The sequence below is a fragment of the Cynara cardunculus genome (genome assembly GCF_001531365.2).
Source record: "Cynara cardunculus var. scolymus isolate 2C chromosome LG 6, CcrdV1, whole genome shotgun sequence".
NCBI lineage: Eukaryota > Viridiplantae > Streptophyta > Magnoliopsida > Asterales > Asteraceae > Cynara > Cynara cardunculus.
In genome coordinates, this window is record NC_037533.1 from 10,404,207 (window position 1) to 10,421,210 (window position 17,004).

The 17,004-nt window shown below is 35.8% G+C and overlaps 1 protein-coding gene across 1 annotated transcript; it reads left to right on the top strand.

Annotated features, from left to right (window-relative positions):
• Positions 1-3,560: 3,560 nt before the first annotated feature.
• LOC112514616 (probable prefoldin subunit 5) lies at positions 3,561-16,628 on the top strand. Its single transcript, XM_025121186.1, has 4 exons — positions 3,561-3,853; positions 3,935-4,038; positions 6,302-6,379; positions 16,154-16,628. The coding sequence occupies exons 1-4, from the start codon at positions 3,652-3,654 to the stop codon at positions 16,238-16,240; spliced, it is 471 nt and encodes a 156-aa protein (XP_024976954.1). The 5' UTR covers positions 3,561-3,651; the 3' UTR covers positions 16,241-16,628.
• The last annotated feature ends 376 nt before the right edge of the window (positions 16,629-17,004 follow it).

Sequence of the window (17,004 nt, forward strand, 5' to 3'; positions counted from 1 at the left end):
CTTGAGAGGTTTATTTTGAAAGGTTTATTTTGAGAGGTTTATTTTGGGAGGTTTAGCTTGAGAGGTTTATTTTGAGAGGTTTATGTTGGGAGATTTATTTTGAGATGTTTATTTTGAGAGGTTTATTTTGAGAGGTTTATTGTCCGAATTAGCTTGAGAGGTTTATTGTCCGGATTAATTTGAGAGGTTTATTGTCTGGATTGTTGACCGGAGTTGTAAACCGGCTAAGTGATAAACGGTTTAGTCTTAAACCGGACAAACCTTGAACGGATTGATGAACAGTTTAGTCTTAAACCGGATAAGTCTTGAACAGACTATTGACCAGATTTGTTATCCGCTCAATATGATTTATTATTCTAAGTGTTAAACCGTTCAATGAATATTTGGGGTGTTGACGGATTTGATGTCCGGACAAAGTAGACTTTTTGTCTAAAGTTGTAAACCGGATGGTTGTTGACCGGATTTGATGTCTGGACAAAGTAGACTTTTTGTCTAAAGTTGTAAACCGGATGGTTGTTGACCGGATTAGTTGACCGGATTTGTAAACCGGGTAGTTATTGACCGGACTTGTTGTCCGGATATCTTTGTTGAAAATTTTATAAGTTTTTAAATATTTATTTTATTTATTTATGATTTACAAAAATAGTTATTTTATATCTTTTAAAATAAATGGAATGTTCCTACCAAGCGTGGTGACGTAAGTCTGTTTTGGTATTGGAACGGGATTTTAGGAAATGTTTCTACCAATCGTGGTGACGTAAGTCTGTTTTGGTGCGAAACTATATTTTGAGAAACCTTCCTACCAAGCGTGGTGACGTAAGTCTGTTTTGGTACGAAACTATATTTTGAGAAACCTTCCTACCAAGCGTGGTGACATAAGTCTGTTTTGGTATGGAAGTGAGTTTTAAAAGGTAGTTCCCCCAGACGTGGTGACTTATGTCTGTTCTGGCTTGGAACTGGGATTGAGTACTTTCAGACGTGGTGACTTATGTCTGTTCTGATAAGTAGCTCTGTTAAATTGGAGGAATAAGGGTGACATATCAAGGAGAGGTGTACTTGGAACAAGGGTGACATTGTCATATGTGGATGATATTATTATAACTCTTATAATTATTACTAAATTGGAGTTAATAACTTTGAATCATCATTTCTTTGTGACCTGATGAATTAGAGATATTATTTCTATTTAGAAGTAATAATTTAGATGTTATTRAGAAGGGGAAAACGGTTTGTCATATTGGGCAAGTTTTGCCTTAAATCTTTCCTGTTAAAGGAATGGTATTTTCATTCAAAAAGTTTTGGATATTGGGAATGTTAGATCTCTGTTTAGAGATATTTTAAAGAAGTGAGAATTTTTGGATATACTTCTTTATATATGATATTGAAAGCTGCATATTTGTTATATTGCGGTATCTTTCTAAAGCCAAAATTACATTATCATATTTTGGTGTTTGGCACCCTGCATTTGCAAACAGGGGATTTACTCACTAGACCCGTATGGTCTAACCCTCATTTTCTGTTTTAAATTATGCAATGCAGGAATAGTTGGGTTCGGGGATATTAAAGGGAAAGGGAAAATGTGATTATTTTCCTAATCTGTTTCCTGCTTTTGAAGATACATGTTGTAATTCATGTAGTAGTACAAGATTAGTTTTGGAATTTTTATATGTAGATTTTGTACATATAGCAATCCATGTACTAGTGGGACCATTTGATGTAATCCATGTTTCTAAGTAATGAAATATGTGTTTTATGCAAATGTGGAGTATGGGGTGTTACATCAAGTAACTCTAAATCATAGAGTGCGTTAACAATAAAATTGAAGCGCCTACTTTATAGATTAAAGCAAAACAGGCGGTATGGTATACTCTCCTAAGCGAATACTTAATTAGGAAGAGATATAAGAACGATGAACCATGCCCTACCGTATTTATAAAGAAAACAGTTCTAAAATTTAAATCGTAGCTCTATATGTCGATGTTATGAACATAATATGCACTCTTGATGAAATAAGAGAAACCACAAGCTACTTGAGATCTAAATCTGAGATGAAAATCTTGGAAAACTTGGTTTTGTCTAGCTATTTGAGCTAGGACAACGAGTTTGTGGAATATTATTCCACCGATTTGCATATGTCCAGAAAATGATCAAACTATTTAATATGGACAAAGCGCATCCGACAAGACTCACATGATCGATTGAAGTGTTGGATATAAAGAAAGATCCATTTCGTCTAAAAGATGATGATAAAGAGGTGTTGAATATGCGCATTATTGTACTTAGCACAATACACTTGACCACCTATTGTATCTCTCAATGAACTTGTTAGCTAAATTTAGTTCAGCGCCAATGCAACATCATTGGAATGATATGAAGTTAATCTTTTGGAACCATTAACGTGGACTTATACTTTCCCTACAGAGAGAAATGGAATTGGTAATGGAACTTCAATACCTACTTAGATAGTGAATGACAAAAGTACTAGCCCTTATAGAAAAACATCAAACAATATCTTGGTATGTATTTGTTGATATTAGGTATCTATATGACTCATAAAAAGGTTGTTCCTCGAGTGGATAAGGAATTACCATAGGGAACATGCCAATAGCTTAGGAATAAACTAAGCAAACCCTTGTGGCTACCTTTTCGAATTATTATAAGAATATTACATTACATGAGACTATTAAATAGTGTACATAGTTAAGGATTATCATTACACGTATTAGAGGAGTTAGTGTTTTGAGTCCATCCAATACCTTGCCTGCATTTATGGAAATAATGCATCGTGCATCAAAGAATTGAAAGTAAACTACATCAAGGATGATAACACAAAATATATTTTGTTTAAGTTTTTATACAATCAGCAATAACAAACTCCTCTCAAGATTCACATAAATCAAATAAGATGGAGGAGAATGTAACATATTTGCTTACCAAATCATTACCTAAAACCACATCGAAGAAACATGTAGAAAGTAGGAATGCATAAACTTTTCAAATTCCATTGATTAATGTACAAAAAATCAAGGGGAATAGTAGACAAAAGGGGGAGTCTACCATATATGTAATGTTGGTATGTTGTGTTATTTTCTTCAACCAAGGTATTAATTTTCCCATTAGGTTTTGTTTCTTGGTGTAAGGTTTTAGTGAGACAATAGTTTATATATCATTCTGTTTTCTTAACTCTCATGATTAATGTACCAATGTAAGAGAATATTAGACTAAAGTAAAAGTCTATGTATCGTAAAAAAACTRGTACATTGTGCTCTTTCATTGGTCCCATTTTATTTTTTCTCATTGGGTTTTTATTTTGACGTATGGTTTTAACGAGACAATAGTTGTGCATCATCACTCATTTGACTCGACACAAGAAGGAGTATTATAAGATAAATGTGTCATCATCTAAAAGATATGATGATAAAATTAGAGACAAATACATTACAGTCAAATTACAACTAAAATATCTCGTAACTATCTATTTGTAACTCTTCTATATATAAAAATACAGAATTAATAAAAAAGTTCTTTGTGTTATATTGTTATTCTATTCCGTTTAATCTATAACAAAATAGGTGATTTTGCAAATGTCCTTTCATATCACTGGTAGTGAGGTAGAGAAAGGGTTTTGGACAAATTATTAACGGCGGAATAATGGCGTCGACGAGAGGAGGGACAATGGCCGGGAGGATCCCGGAGATGGAGAAGATGAGCGTCGAACAACTGAAAGCAATAAAGGAACAAACCGATCTAGAAGTCAATCTTCTTCAAGACAGCCTCAATAACATCCGTACTGCCACCACTCGTCTCGATCTCGCTTCCACAGCCCTTCAAGATCTCTCTCTCCGACCTCAAGGTCTTAATTATTTCATATCTATACGTATGTGTTTATGATGCTTTGTTGATTCAATTCATAATTTCCTACGCCATGTTACAGGAAAGAAAATGTTAGTTCCATTAACGGCTTCGCTCTATGTTCCTGGCACCCTCGATGATGCTGAAAAAGTTCTTGTTGACGTTGGTACTGGTTACTTCATTGAGGTCCGTACGCTTATTTTCTATTTGGCTTTTAATTGCTTGCTTTTACTGCTCCATTATTACAAGAAAAGCATGGCTTGATTTCTGAGGTGAAGCCCGATACTAGTTTTTTGGTTTGATATTGCAAATATAAACTCCCTCAGATTTTCATTCGTAGCATCTGTTGTAAAACCTAGATTTTGATGTTTTCTTTTGGAAAGATTTTCACCCTGATTGTGAGTTAGGAGGAGGAAGGATGAGTTGAGAAGAAAGGGATCCCATTTTATTAGCCTATGCTTGTAGTTTTAAGATGGGTCATTCTTTTAGCAACAGACACAAGTTACTTATTTGTGTTGGAGCATATTCAGGCTATAAAGAACAACTTTTCCGATATTCACAAACCTGAAGAGTCTTCGAACTTGTTTGACACTCTTTTTGGTTGAGTCCCGTGTGAAGTTTAAACATTATAACTGTTGGCCATTCATTTATTTGCAAAGTATTCGATAAGACTATTTGACAAGTATCATTTTTGTCATATATCTTGGGAAATCCTTTCAGCCACAAGACAAATGTTTTGGGCATAGAAAGAAGCAAACTTATCGGTTCCGTTTAAATCCACAGTAATGGTGGTCATTGCTACGCACATGGTTAACTTTTAAAGGGGAAAATTCTAACATTCTTTTCTTTCCTCTCTTCTTAGACTTTCTTCAGTTTCAGAATTTTTTAGTCGAATATAAATAAACACGAGGATACAAAATTTGTTCATTCTTCTTAATTATAGCTCAAAAGATGCTTACAGTTTATGCTCATCCTCTTTTTAAATTTTTTACGAGCCAACAAATACAAAGAAAACAAAATCAAAATTGAAAACATTTCAAAATCCAAAAACAAAAACACTGTAAAACCTAGAAAACCCAAAACTTTAGACTTTTGCAAATCAACTCACAATGTCGTTTTACACAAAAATATATATGTACTAAATCACGAAAACTCTTCAACTTGGTTGAAGTGAAAATACAAATAACACATGAACAAAGATCCTTTTAGCAAATCTAGAAAATCAATTTAGTATAAAAATCAAAACCCATAAATAAGTTGGATTTCCATGAAAGCAAATGATCCATAGAAGTAGTTTCCTCTGCATTCTGTATAAAAAGCAAAAAAAAAAAAAAACCGGTGATACCATTTAAAACATTTTTATTGGTACTTTTTCTATACAAGTCAACAAATTTGTTTTGAAGTATTGATTACACATTCCTTTCTTGTTCCTTACCCTACCTCCATCGTTGATCTAACAATGATGTGTGATTTAGACTATCATTGGTTAATGCTCTTCAATATCATAAGTTATTTTGTGGGTTAAGGTTTGTTTTTACAGACCATGAAGAATATGGGTACTTCTTTCGGCACAAATATAAAAACCAATGACGATTCAGAACCAATTATGTGATTATTATTTGAAGTTGAAGCAAGAAGAAGGTGAAGATGAAGATTAGAAATATGTGTGAAATCTGCATTTTTACCCCTTCCAAAATGGTCATGTGCTAAGCAGGATGATCAACTTAACACTTCTTTGAACAAATACATGAAGCTGGATAGTTTTTGTGACCGAAAAATTTGCTCTACTAACGGGATTTCCACACATGAATGCAAAAAGGTTACTTGTCAAATAGTCTAGTAGTAAGCCATGTACTTTACTCTTTATTTTGTTATGGTACTTTGGGTATTGTAAACATCTTATTCTTCAAAAACAATTTTTTGACTCATCCAACTTGGTCAACTTTGATGGAAATAACCTCCATATTAATATTTTCCCTCCCTTATGTTAATAGGTATACAAATAATTATTTTGTAGAGATTTTTATCGAGATCCTCTCCAAAGCAAGGTTGTAACGAAGTTCATAAGAATTATGAAGATTAGAATTAGTCTAGTTGATCTCAAAATCAAAGTGTAACTCATCTTTAAACATGCAATATTAAGTAGTATTACATAGATTTCACACATGATATGAAGGCCATGTTACTTGATATTACCAATGATCTACTTGACTCTTCAAGTTTTAGCTTAGTTAATGATGGTTTTTTTGCAAGAAAGTAGTGGAAGACCTTCTTTAAGCATGGGGTTTCTCTAGTCGTTTTAACTGAATCGTATTTGTAGAAAGGCCTTAGAAGACAACATATTTCGTATTACATACCTAATTTCCCAATTCTTCAACCTAACATCTCCTCTCTCTCTTTCTCTCTCTCTCTCTCTCTCTCTCTCTCTCTCTGTATATCTGTGTCATAGAAAACAATGGAAGAAGGGAAGAATTATTATGAACGTAAAATCAACCTGCTGAAATCAAACTATGACCAACTTTTAGAGGTATGTTTTCTTTTAAAATTTCTCGTATTTTAATAGTGTGTTTTCTTATAGCATGTAGGCACCTATTGAGTTGCTATTAGGCTATTTAAAGTAGTTAGCTAACTCGCAACAACTTTAACTACTTTCTTTGTTTAAATGTAAGTACTTAGTCAAATATAATGCTTCTTATGATCTTATCCATGTTCCATTTCATAGTATTCAATGATAAGCACGATCTTTTACTTCTCATCATCCATGGCCTAGGAATTAGATGTAGCTATATACCACATATTTTCATTTACACCCATAAAATTGATGGAATGACTAATAAGTTATGCTCTTGTTCTTTTACTTCAACGCTTGTAGCACATGCCGATGTCTTACCTATAACATCATGGATACTCTAGAAGATATGAAATTTTTCTGCTTCAAGTTTGGAATAAATGAGGAAAGAAGCATATAATGAGGTCAAAATGATCAACCTTTGTAGGATTGTAGCTAGATTGAAAACTCTTCATCATTTGCAAATAGATTGGAAACTGACTTAATCCTTTGGATTTTGTAAGTGAATTTAGTTTGGATCAACACTCTTGGTTTCGGTTTTCTTCATGTATCGACATACATGGAAGCTACAATGAACTACATTTGTATAATGTGTCTTATTGTGTACTCTAGATGAACCTTTTTAAGTGTGTGTATATTGTTAGAACAAGAAAAATCAAACCAAACAAGCTGAGTAAATACCATGCAGAGGTAGGGTCTTTGGGGGGGGGGGGGGAGGGAGGGGGTAGGCATGTTCCCCTGAAGACCCCGGGCTTGCAAAACAAAAATTAAAAGAAACAAGAGAACATCAACAATATGAATGAAGATCTCTGCATATATAGAATAAACGCCGACCAAGAGTTAAGTAGATAAAAATAGGAAAAAAGGATATAAACCAAAATAGCATGATTGAGAAGGAACAAATAGGGACGACCTGGAATAATATTGTATCCTCAAACAAGGATAAAAGTGCTACCTAAGGAAAATCTAAAATGAATAATAAAGAACAGGTGCAATCTGTATAAATTAACAAGCACTTGCATGCTAACCTTTTGACCAACTTATGCAAAAGTTAGAAAACATTTTTGTTCTTTCTTTCATGAAGCTGGAGTTGGGAATTATGTGATTTCTTAGAGGTGTAAGTTTCGTGTTGCCATTGGAACTAAAAACTACTAAGGGGCGTTTGGTTTGATGGAATGGTTTTGAGGGATTTGGATTTTGTATAAGGATTTGGAATTGGGGGGTTTGAAATTTTTGGTGCGTTTGGTTTGTAGGATTTGGAATGGAATTGAATTCCATTATTTATAAATAATTTACAAAAACAAATTATAAATAATTATAAATGATTATAAAAATTATTAAGTTTCTTTTTTATTAACTGATTATTACAAAACAAATGTTTTAAACATTTTAAAACATTATTCTATACAAATCCAACAAAATCCCATGAAATACAAACCATCCCTATGGGATTTCAAAATCTTGTGATTGTGGGATTTCAAATCCATGAAATCTTCCAAACCAAACATGGGATTGGTTTGGAATTCAATTCCAAATCCCTCTAAATTCATTCCAATCCTACAAACCAAACTGGACCTAATCTTTTGTATATAAGTTACCAAATCCGCGTCGATACCACTTTAAGCATTTGTTAGACTATACGTTATGTTCCTAGTTTTAGTCCATAGACTATAAGCCATTAGCTTATATGTGTTTCAGTTGATGGCTTATGTATACTTTCCTATGCTAAGCTTTGCATTTTTTTGTCTATTATGTGTTTCTTGAAACTTATCTAATAGGCGGCACTGTTCCCTCATTCTGTTTACATTATTGGAGTATATCCAGTGACACTGGACTAGAAATATAACCTGTTCACGTACTTCTATAAAAACATTTTTGTGTAATATTGTAAAAGAGTGAATTGAGTTTTCTAACCATTGTACATGCACATTATCTTGCAAATTGATGATTTTACTTCTAATGCATAAAAAACACTAAAGCGTACAAGGGCAATGACTCTAACCATTTTACGTGTAGTTGGGTTGCCAAATAACGATTGTAAATGGCCTCTATCTCTAATCCTAACGTACTTTAATGTCGTTGCTAAAAAACTATAAGTTGATGGTTAGAAAGTTATAGTGAATGATTTTGTTTGTATAAGAAACATATATATCTTTATTTGTTTCTTCTATTTCTGCAGTACTTATATGACTACTTGATGACACTCATAGTACTTGGAAAACTTATGTGTTCCTTGTGATGGAAATCCATTGAAGTCTCCATGACCATGAGTGCTTTCATCCTTGCTTATGTTTATAACTTTATGCCGTTACAAATATGGATGGCTACGCTACACACAGTTCTACTTCATGAGTAAATGCAATAAATGCCTATGCACTCTAAATGCAGCAAAACGCCAAACAAAACAAAAACCAACGAACTTATGAGCAGCTCACACTATTCACAATGAGGTAATGACATCATAAGATACATCACATAATCATATGATGGGAAAGACAATCGAGTGACTGGGGATATTAACTAAAACTAGACTATAATTAAAATGCAATAGGTAAATGAACAATGAAAATGGAAGGAAATAATGAGAAATCAACCAGACATGGAGAAATCATGTCTACACTATGGTGTACCTTCGGTTCGGTTTACGTATAGGAAGAGGGGTAATTAGTGTAATTCCTTATATTCTGTGTTGAATAAGTCCTTGGGGGTATTTTCAGGTTTTCCTTTATCTTGTGAGTAGGAGCCTTTTTAGTGCACGGGAACTTCTGTTTGGGGTCATTCTGTTTTTTCTTCAATTCAGTTGTAACGAGCTTTGCTCTGGAGAGTCCATGGCCTCTCGAATGCCATTGTAGTGAATTCCTTTACGTATCAATTCAATTACAAGCTTCCGACAATAGTTTATAGCAAATTGGTATCAAAGCAGTCACGATCCAAGGATGGCGATGAGGAGTGTAGCAACAAGAGTTGACGATCTGGAGAGTAGCGTGGGATCAATAGAAAAAGGAATGCAAACGATTCTGGAGCAGATGGAGAGGATCGGGAAACAACAGGCATAATTCGTTAGTAAGATGAATTCGTCTGCGTCATCTGATGGAGATGCGGTCGGTTTTGGAGGAAGTGGTAAAAGAAATGGTGATAAACACGATCCTAATCGTTTTCTGGCAGTAAAAGAAAGGAGGTTAGAAATTCCAGTGTTTGATGGTACAAATCCGGATGGATGGATCCTGAGAGCCGAAAGGTATTTCTCGTTGAACCGATTAAGTCATGAAGAACAAATTGACGTTTCATTTACAACATTTGAAGGTGATGCGCTGAAATGGTTTCAACGGGAGAACAAACGTCATCCGATTGCGCGTTGGGAAGATTTGAAACGACTAATTCTTCGTCAATTTAGATCGCTAGCTTTGGGATCGTTATATGAACAGTTTTTGGCGGTGAAACAGGAGGGATTGATGATTATAGAAGAAAGTTTGTGGAATTCGCTGCTCCTCTGGATGGGATACCGGAAGAGGTATTTCTCAGCCAATTCATAAATGGATTGGAAAATTCGATTAAGTCCCAACTATGCCTATTGAATCCTGTTTCATTAAGTGAGGCGATGGAGACTGCTTCCAAAATTGAAGTAAAAAATAAAATGATCAGCAGGGAGAGGTCAATGTATATAGGAAAGAAGAATTCAAGTTCTGTATTCGAAGCTAAGAGCACCGGATTGAATTCCGTCTCATCCTCGGTCTCAGAAGTAAGTTCTGGATTGGAGTTTAGGAGATTATCGGATCAGGAGGTTCCGCAAAGGCGATTGTGACGAAAAGTATTCACCGGGCCACAAATATAAGAAAAAAGAATTGAATGTGATTCTGATCCAGGAGGAAGTGTGGAAGAAACTGATTCGGAAGAGGAAAAATTATTGAGTTCGGCTAATGTGGTCGATGTAGGACAAAAATTCGATGTTCATTTGAATTCAGTCGTTGGGATTACTAACCCGAAGACGATGAAAATGGAAGGAATTATTGGAGATCAGAAGGTGGTAGTACTCATAGACAGCGGCACGACACAATTTTATTTTGAAAGAGGTGGTTAATAAGTTGAATTTGGAAGTGAAGAAAACGAAAGAGTATACGATTACTATGGGTACGGGCAATACGGTGAAAGGAGAGGGCATTTGTTGTACTATAACGCTGTCAATCCAAAATTTAGAAATCGTGGAGGATTTTTTGCCTATACAATTGGGCAACAGTGATGTGATTCTAGGTATACAGTGGTTGGAAACGTTGGGAGCCACTTACATTAATTGGAAACAACAGGTAATGAAATTCACAGTCGGGGGAAAATCGGTGGCAATTAAAGGTGCTCCATCACTTGGAAGAACTAAAGTGTCGCTGAAAACCATGGGAAGGGAAATCCAACAGGAGGGACATGGAATTTTAGTCGAATTGGGTTCATGTGAAATAGAGAATGAAGAATGGGAAGAAATGAATTGGGGCTGGAATCTTTATTACAGGAGTTTGAACGGGTTTTCAATATGCCACATGGATTGCCTCCTGTTAGAGGAAAAGAGCATAGCATTGTGTTGAAAGATGGAACCGAACCAGTGAATGTGAGGCCGTATAGGTACCTGCATTATCAAAAAGATGAGATTGAAAAGCTAGTTAAAGAAATGTTGGAAACAGGAGTGATTCGGCCGAGTGCAAGTCCATTCTCAAGTCCTGTATTACTAGTAAAGAAAAAAGATGGGAGTTGGAGGTTTTATATAAACTATAGAGCCCTAAATAAGTCAATGGTGGTAGATAAGTTTCCTATTCCAGTCATCGACGAGCTGCTGGATGAATTACATGATGCCCGAGTGTTCTCAAAGTTGGATTGAAGTCGGTTATCACCAGATTAGAATGAACAAGAAAGATGTGCAGAAAACGGCTTTTCGTACTCACCATGGACATTAGGAGTTTCTCGTAATGCCCTTTGGATTGGTCAATGCGCCGGCGACATTTTTAGGTTTAATGAATGAAATTTTTGGTCGTTATTTACGAAAGTTTGTATTGATATTTTTCGATGACATATTGGTATACAACAAGTCTTTGGAGGAAGATTTAGTACATTTGAAGACTGTTCTTAACATTTTGGCCCTACAACAGCTTTACGCTAATAAGAAAAAGTGTGAATTCGGCCATGATAAACTCGGTTATTTGGGCATGTTATATCGGGTGAGGGTGTTGAGGTAGACGAGTCTAAGATAAAGGCTATCGTAGAATGGAAAGTTCCGACTACAGTTACCGAGTTACGAGGATTTTTGGGACTGTCCGGTTATTACCGGAAGTTCATTAAAGGGTATGGAATGGTGGCAGCTCCCCTCACAGATTTACTCAAGAAGAACCAGTTTCTTTGTACAGAAGCGGCCCAATTAGCCTTTGAGGAATTGAAGAAGTTCTTATCAACAACACCTGTTTTCAAACTTCCTGATTTTTCAGCGGAATGTCATCGAGACGGACGCTTCAGGGTACGGGTTGGGCGCTGTTTTGATGCAAAACGAGCAGCCCATAGCCTATTTCAGTCAATCGTTGGGATTGAGAGCAAAACAGAAATCTGTGTACGAAAAAGAATTGATAGCTGTAGTTTTTGCTGTATGTAAATGGAGGCTGTATCTGTTGGGAAGGCATTTTACAGTCCCTAATGACCAGCGTAGTCTTCGATTCCTGTTGGAACAAAGGGTGGTTGAACCAGAATATCAAAGATGGATGAGTAAGTTGTTGGGATACGACTTTTCGATTGTTTACAAACCAGGATGTGTTAACCGGGCAGCGGATGCTCTATCTCGGAAGAAAGATGATTTGGAATGTTCAAGTTTGGGGGAGCCACAGTGGAGACAATGGGATGATTTGAAACGTGAAATTGAGGAAGATGAATTTCTTGTGAAGTTAAAGGCTAATTTGTTGCAAGACACTATGACCCATAAAGGATTTGAATTACAACAGGGTTTACTGTTGTATAAGGGTAGGTTGGTAATACCCCGGACATCCAAGTTCATTCCTTTATTGTTTGAGGAGTTTCACGGATCTCCGACTGGAGGTCATACCGAGGCGGATCGTTCTTATAAGCGCATAGCTACGGAGATTTTCTGGGTGGGCATGAGGAAAGATATAAACGACTTGGTGAGAAGTTGTGAAGTTTGTCAACGGAATAAGACTTTAAGTGGCACTCCAGCGGGTCTGTTACAACCTTTATCACTGCCCTCTACAGTTTGGGAGGAAATATCAGTGGATTTTAATGAAGGCTTACCAAGGTCTGATGGTAGGAGCACTATTATGGTGGTTGTAGATCGTTTTAGTAAGTATGCCCACTTTTTTGGATTGAAACATCCATATAATGCTCAATCGGTTGCTGAAGTTTTTGCAAAAGAAATAATACGGCTACATGGAGTGCCTCAAACCATAGTTTACGATAGAGATAAGATTTTATAAAGTGCGTTTTGGGAAGAGATATTAAGCTACAGGTTCTAAACTCAGGTTTAGTACTGCATATCACCCACAAATGGATGGACAGACGGAAGCTGTGAACAAATGCTTAGAACAGTATTTGAGATGTTGAGTTTAGGACAGACCGAGGCAGTGGAGTAAATGGTTGTCTTGGGCTGCGTTGTCTTATAATACTTCATTTCATTCCTCACTTAAGTGTTCTCCTTTCTGTGTCCTTTATGGGAGAGATCCTCCACCGTTGATACGTTATAAATCGGCTTCCTCAAATTTGCAGTCTGTTGAACAGGAATTAATGAGCAGAGATGAAATTTGGGATGAGGTCAGAATGCATCTGTTGAAGGCTCAATGTAAGATGAAGCAACAGGCTGACTTAAAAAGAAAAGTGTGGTCTTTGCAGGTGGAGATTGGGTGCTCTTAAAATTACGTCCTTATCGGTTGAAATCTTTAGTACATGGAAATCAACCAAAGTTGTTAGCCAGATTTTGTGGTCCCTATAAGATCTTGGAGCAAATTGGAAAAGTAGCTTATAAACTGGAGGTACCGGTGGGAGTGAAGATACATCCTGTTTTTCATGTGTCGCAATTAAAGCAAGCTTTGGGCAATTATGCTTCTACAATATAAATTCCTATTCAGATTACGAAAGATTTGGTTCTTCAAGCAGAGCCGGAGGATCGGTTAGATATTCCCCCAATTACTCGAGGCGAATAGGGACAGTTGGAAGTTTTGGTGAAATGGAAAGGAATGTCTGAATTTGAGTCTTGGTAGAATTTACAAGCTTTGTTACAGCAATTTCCTAATAATCACCTTGAGGACAAGGTGAAATCTTTGGGGGGAGTATTGGTGTACCTCCGGTTCGGTTCACGTATAGGAGGAGGGGTAATTAGTGTAATTCCTTATTTTCTGTTTTGAGTAAGTCCTTAGGGGTATTTTCTGGTTTTCCTTTTATCTTGTGAGTAGGAGCCTTTTTAGTGCTCGCGAAGCTTCTGTTTGGGGTCATTCTGTTTTTTCTTCAATTCAGTTGTAAACGAGCTTTGCTCTGGAGAGTCCATGGCCTCTTGAATGCCATTGGAGTGAATTCCTTTACGTATCAATTCAATTACAAGCTTTCGACAATAGTTTATTGCAGGCTACTCATCTCAATGGATTTCTATCAAGTCAAGTAGTCAACTTTAATCATATAATCCAACCCATTACCCACCCTCAGTAGATAGCGCGATTAAAACATGAGTTAAGCATAGGTTTAAACTGTAGCATTGAAGCCCACCATTCTTACAATCCAGTGTGTGTTTGGCATAGTGGGGTGCTGCTCATGCAAGAATCACAAAATCATATGAAATATAATCTCATATTCATCAAGGAAAACACACATGTCATATTACAATATAATCCTAAATGAATTAAAGTGGAAATGGGAAAATTACAGAATAACTTGGAAGGAAATGATTGTGGGGCTTTGGCTCTCGAGATGATTTGAAGCTCCTGGCCCTTTATTGGTATCATTGCAGCAACCTGGTCTTTAGTTGATGACATCCATTCCATAGCTTTCGTCCTCAAATCAAAGTGTTGAAGGTTAGCTTCAACTTTGCACTTGCTCTCACCAAAATGGAGAGGATTAGAGACCAATTTGGCCTCTAATCACTAGTGGGGAGAAGATGAGAGGAGGAAGGAGTCCTGAGATTTGTGGAGAATGGTATATGGTTTTGAACATGGTCAAACTTTAGTATTTATAGGTCAAGGATGTGAAATTGGGTCAACTAATTTGCAATTAGTTTGATCCAAACAAGATTCAATCTGAACATGGCTTGTTTTCCCAAGAAATGGACTTTTCCATGAAGGTTGTAGGACTATGTTAGAAGCTGCGGGTAGCACTCGACGCACATCACTCTAAAAACATCAACGGAAGAGGTAATTTTAGGGTAAATTTTGAGAGAGAATAACTCCAATTTTAGTTTAAGATATTCTTCTCTTCTCAGATCTAGCTTTGATTTTTTTTTCTGCTATTGGATTTTTTTTCCTCTGTGCTGCTAGTCTTTGCTTATGAACTCTTATTTATGAGTTAGATCGCTACGTATGAATTTTTTCTTTGTTTGTTACAATGGACAGTTACTGAATTTTACAGCAATTATTCAATCATTTCATTTTCCCAAGTTCAATGTTAGCGAGATTAGTCAACTGAATTTTGGGTTGTTCGATCAAATAAGGGAAACTCAGGTGGAGAGGAAGCAATAAATTGGGGTTTGGTTTTCGTTCCCATTAATTACTGCTTAATACCTCTAACCAAACATTCTCTGAAATTTGACCACCCTATTCTCATGTACTTAGTTTTTCCAATGCTTCGTTCACTCTTAGCAATAATTATTTATGCCTGCTTATAGGCAGCGCTAGATACACAAAAAAATATGTATATTCTTTTTTCTGTTACTTTCTTAGTTGATGGTTAAAGTTTAGGATATAGAGCTCCACCCTGCAAGGAAAGATGTAGAAAAAGAAACTTTTAGGGTCCATCATTGGCAGGATTTAGAACTGGATTCCATTCCAATCCTGCGTTCGGTTTAAAAGAAAGTCTGGAATTGAATCCCACAAACATTGGATGTAGAACCCTCATAGGGGTAGTTGGTATTTCATGGGATTTATATGATTTCATAGAATTTGTTTGTAATAATGTTTTAAAATATGTTAAAACACTTGTTTTGTAATAATCAATTAATAAAAGGTTAATTTAATTAGTTTTATAATTTGTTTTTATAAAGAATGGAATTCAATTCCATTTTTTATTCTACAAACCAAACACACCAAAGATTCCACATCCCTCAAAAACATTTCGTCAAACCAAATGGGACCTTGTTAATTGCTTCCAAGACTACAAGCCCCAAGAATGATCTTCCTTGGTGAATGCTTGTTGGTATGTACCAACTTTTAGGTTCTGATTAACTTTTCATGGGCTTGGTGACACATGTTACTTCTACTGTAGCGACTACAAGCTAGCTTATCTTTTGAACATTTTGGAAGAGCACTATTGGGAAGCTATAAACTAGCTTATAAGCTAAAGGTACTTGAGTGAGCGTTTCAATAAGCTCCAAAAATCCTATCCATGTAGATAATTTACATTGTTGTCCATCTTATCAGCTTCTTTTACCAGATGACACTAGATGTTTCATTGACATTGACTTTATTTCTTTGTGCAAATCATTCACCAATTCTCGAAATAGTCATAAACCGAGAATGTGTGGAACTTAGTAGTTTGACATGGGTTCTTTATGCGCAGGTGGCAAGTAAGAAGAAAAGCATAGCAGATGAGGCAGGAATGGTGTTGCAAGCCAAAATGAAACAACTGGCTGCTGCATCATCATAAAAATCATATGGCTTGCTTGCTTATTCATGGGATTGTTTGTATTTCTATAACAAGATTAGTGACTAGACTTGAGAGATTGATGATATATATACAAGTCATTATATCAACTTTTTGATAACATTTTTTTATCAGTACCAGTTTCTTTCTCATATGAAAGGAGTACTATCGTCAAATTTGAAATTAATGGGGGTCACTTCAGGGCCCCATAGGATTGATCGAGATGGGTATCAACTGATCTAAACACCCATAGTTATAAAAAGGTTGGACGCTAGCACAGGTGGAAAGAGTCATTTCCAGAGGGACACTAGCACTAGTAGATAGAGTTATTTAAGGAGGGTTGTGGTTTGGTTCGATTCTTGTTTATATATTCAGAAAACCAGTTATTTTGGTTTGGTTTTGAGTTATATTTTTTTTTTTTTGTTTTGTTGCTAATATGAAGTATGATGTCAGTTTGGGTGTTTGTCTAAAGTTATGATTATTAGACAAAAAGTTTAGTACATTTTGGGTTTCCAATGTTCTGTTTTGAGTTGGTTTTCGCATCCGGATACCCACAAGTTATAAATAAAAACTAGCAGAGGACGTTTATGAAGTAGATGGTAGAAAACTACAACGGAATATTACATTGAATATTATGCCATAAAGAAAATCTTTTGGTTGCTTGTTGCTTGGTTTGGTGTCGTTACCAAGTTTTTATGTTTTGTTGCTTGGTTGGTTGTGGCGGTTTTGCCTGAACTTGTGTAGTTTTCGTCTGCTTTTATAATATT

Bases quoted from the DNA above. Each gene is read 5' to 3' on its own strand.
- LOC112514616 (XM_025121186.1), top strand. From the start codon at position 3,652: ATGGCGTCGACGAGAGGAGGGACAATGGCCGGGAGGATCCCGGAGATG. The intron at 4,039-6,301 runs GTCCGTACGCTT...TCTGTGTCATAG, and splicing joins GTACTGGTTACTTCATTGAG to AAAACAATGGAAGAAGGGAA. The intron at 6,380-16,153 runs GTATGTTTTCTT...CTTTATGCGCAG, and splicing joins ACTATGACCAACTTTTAGAG to GTGGCAAGTAAGAAGAAAAG.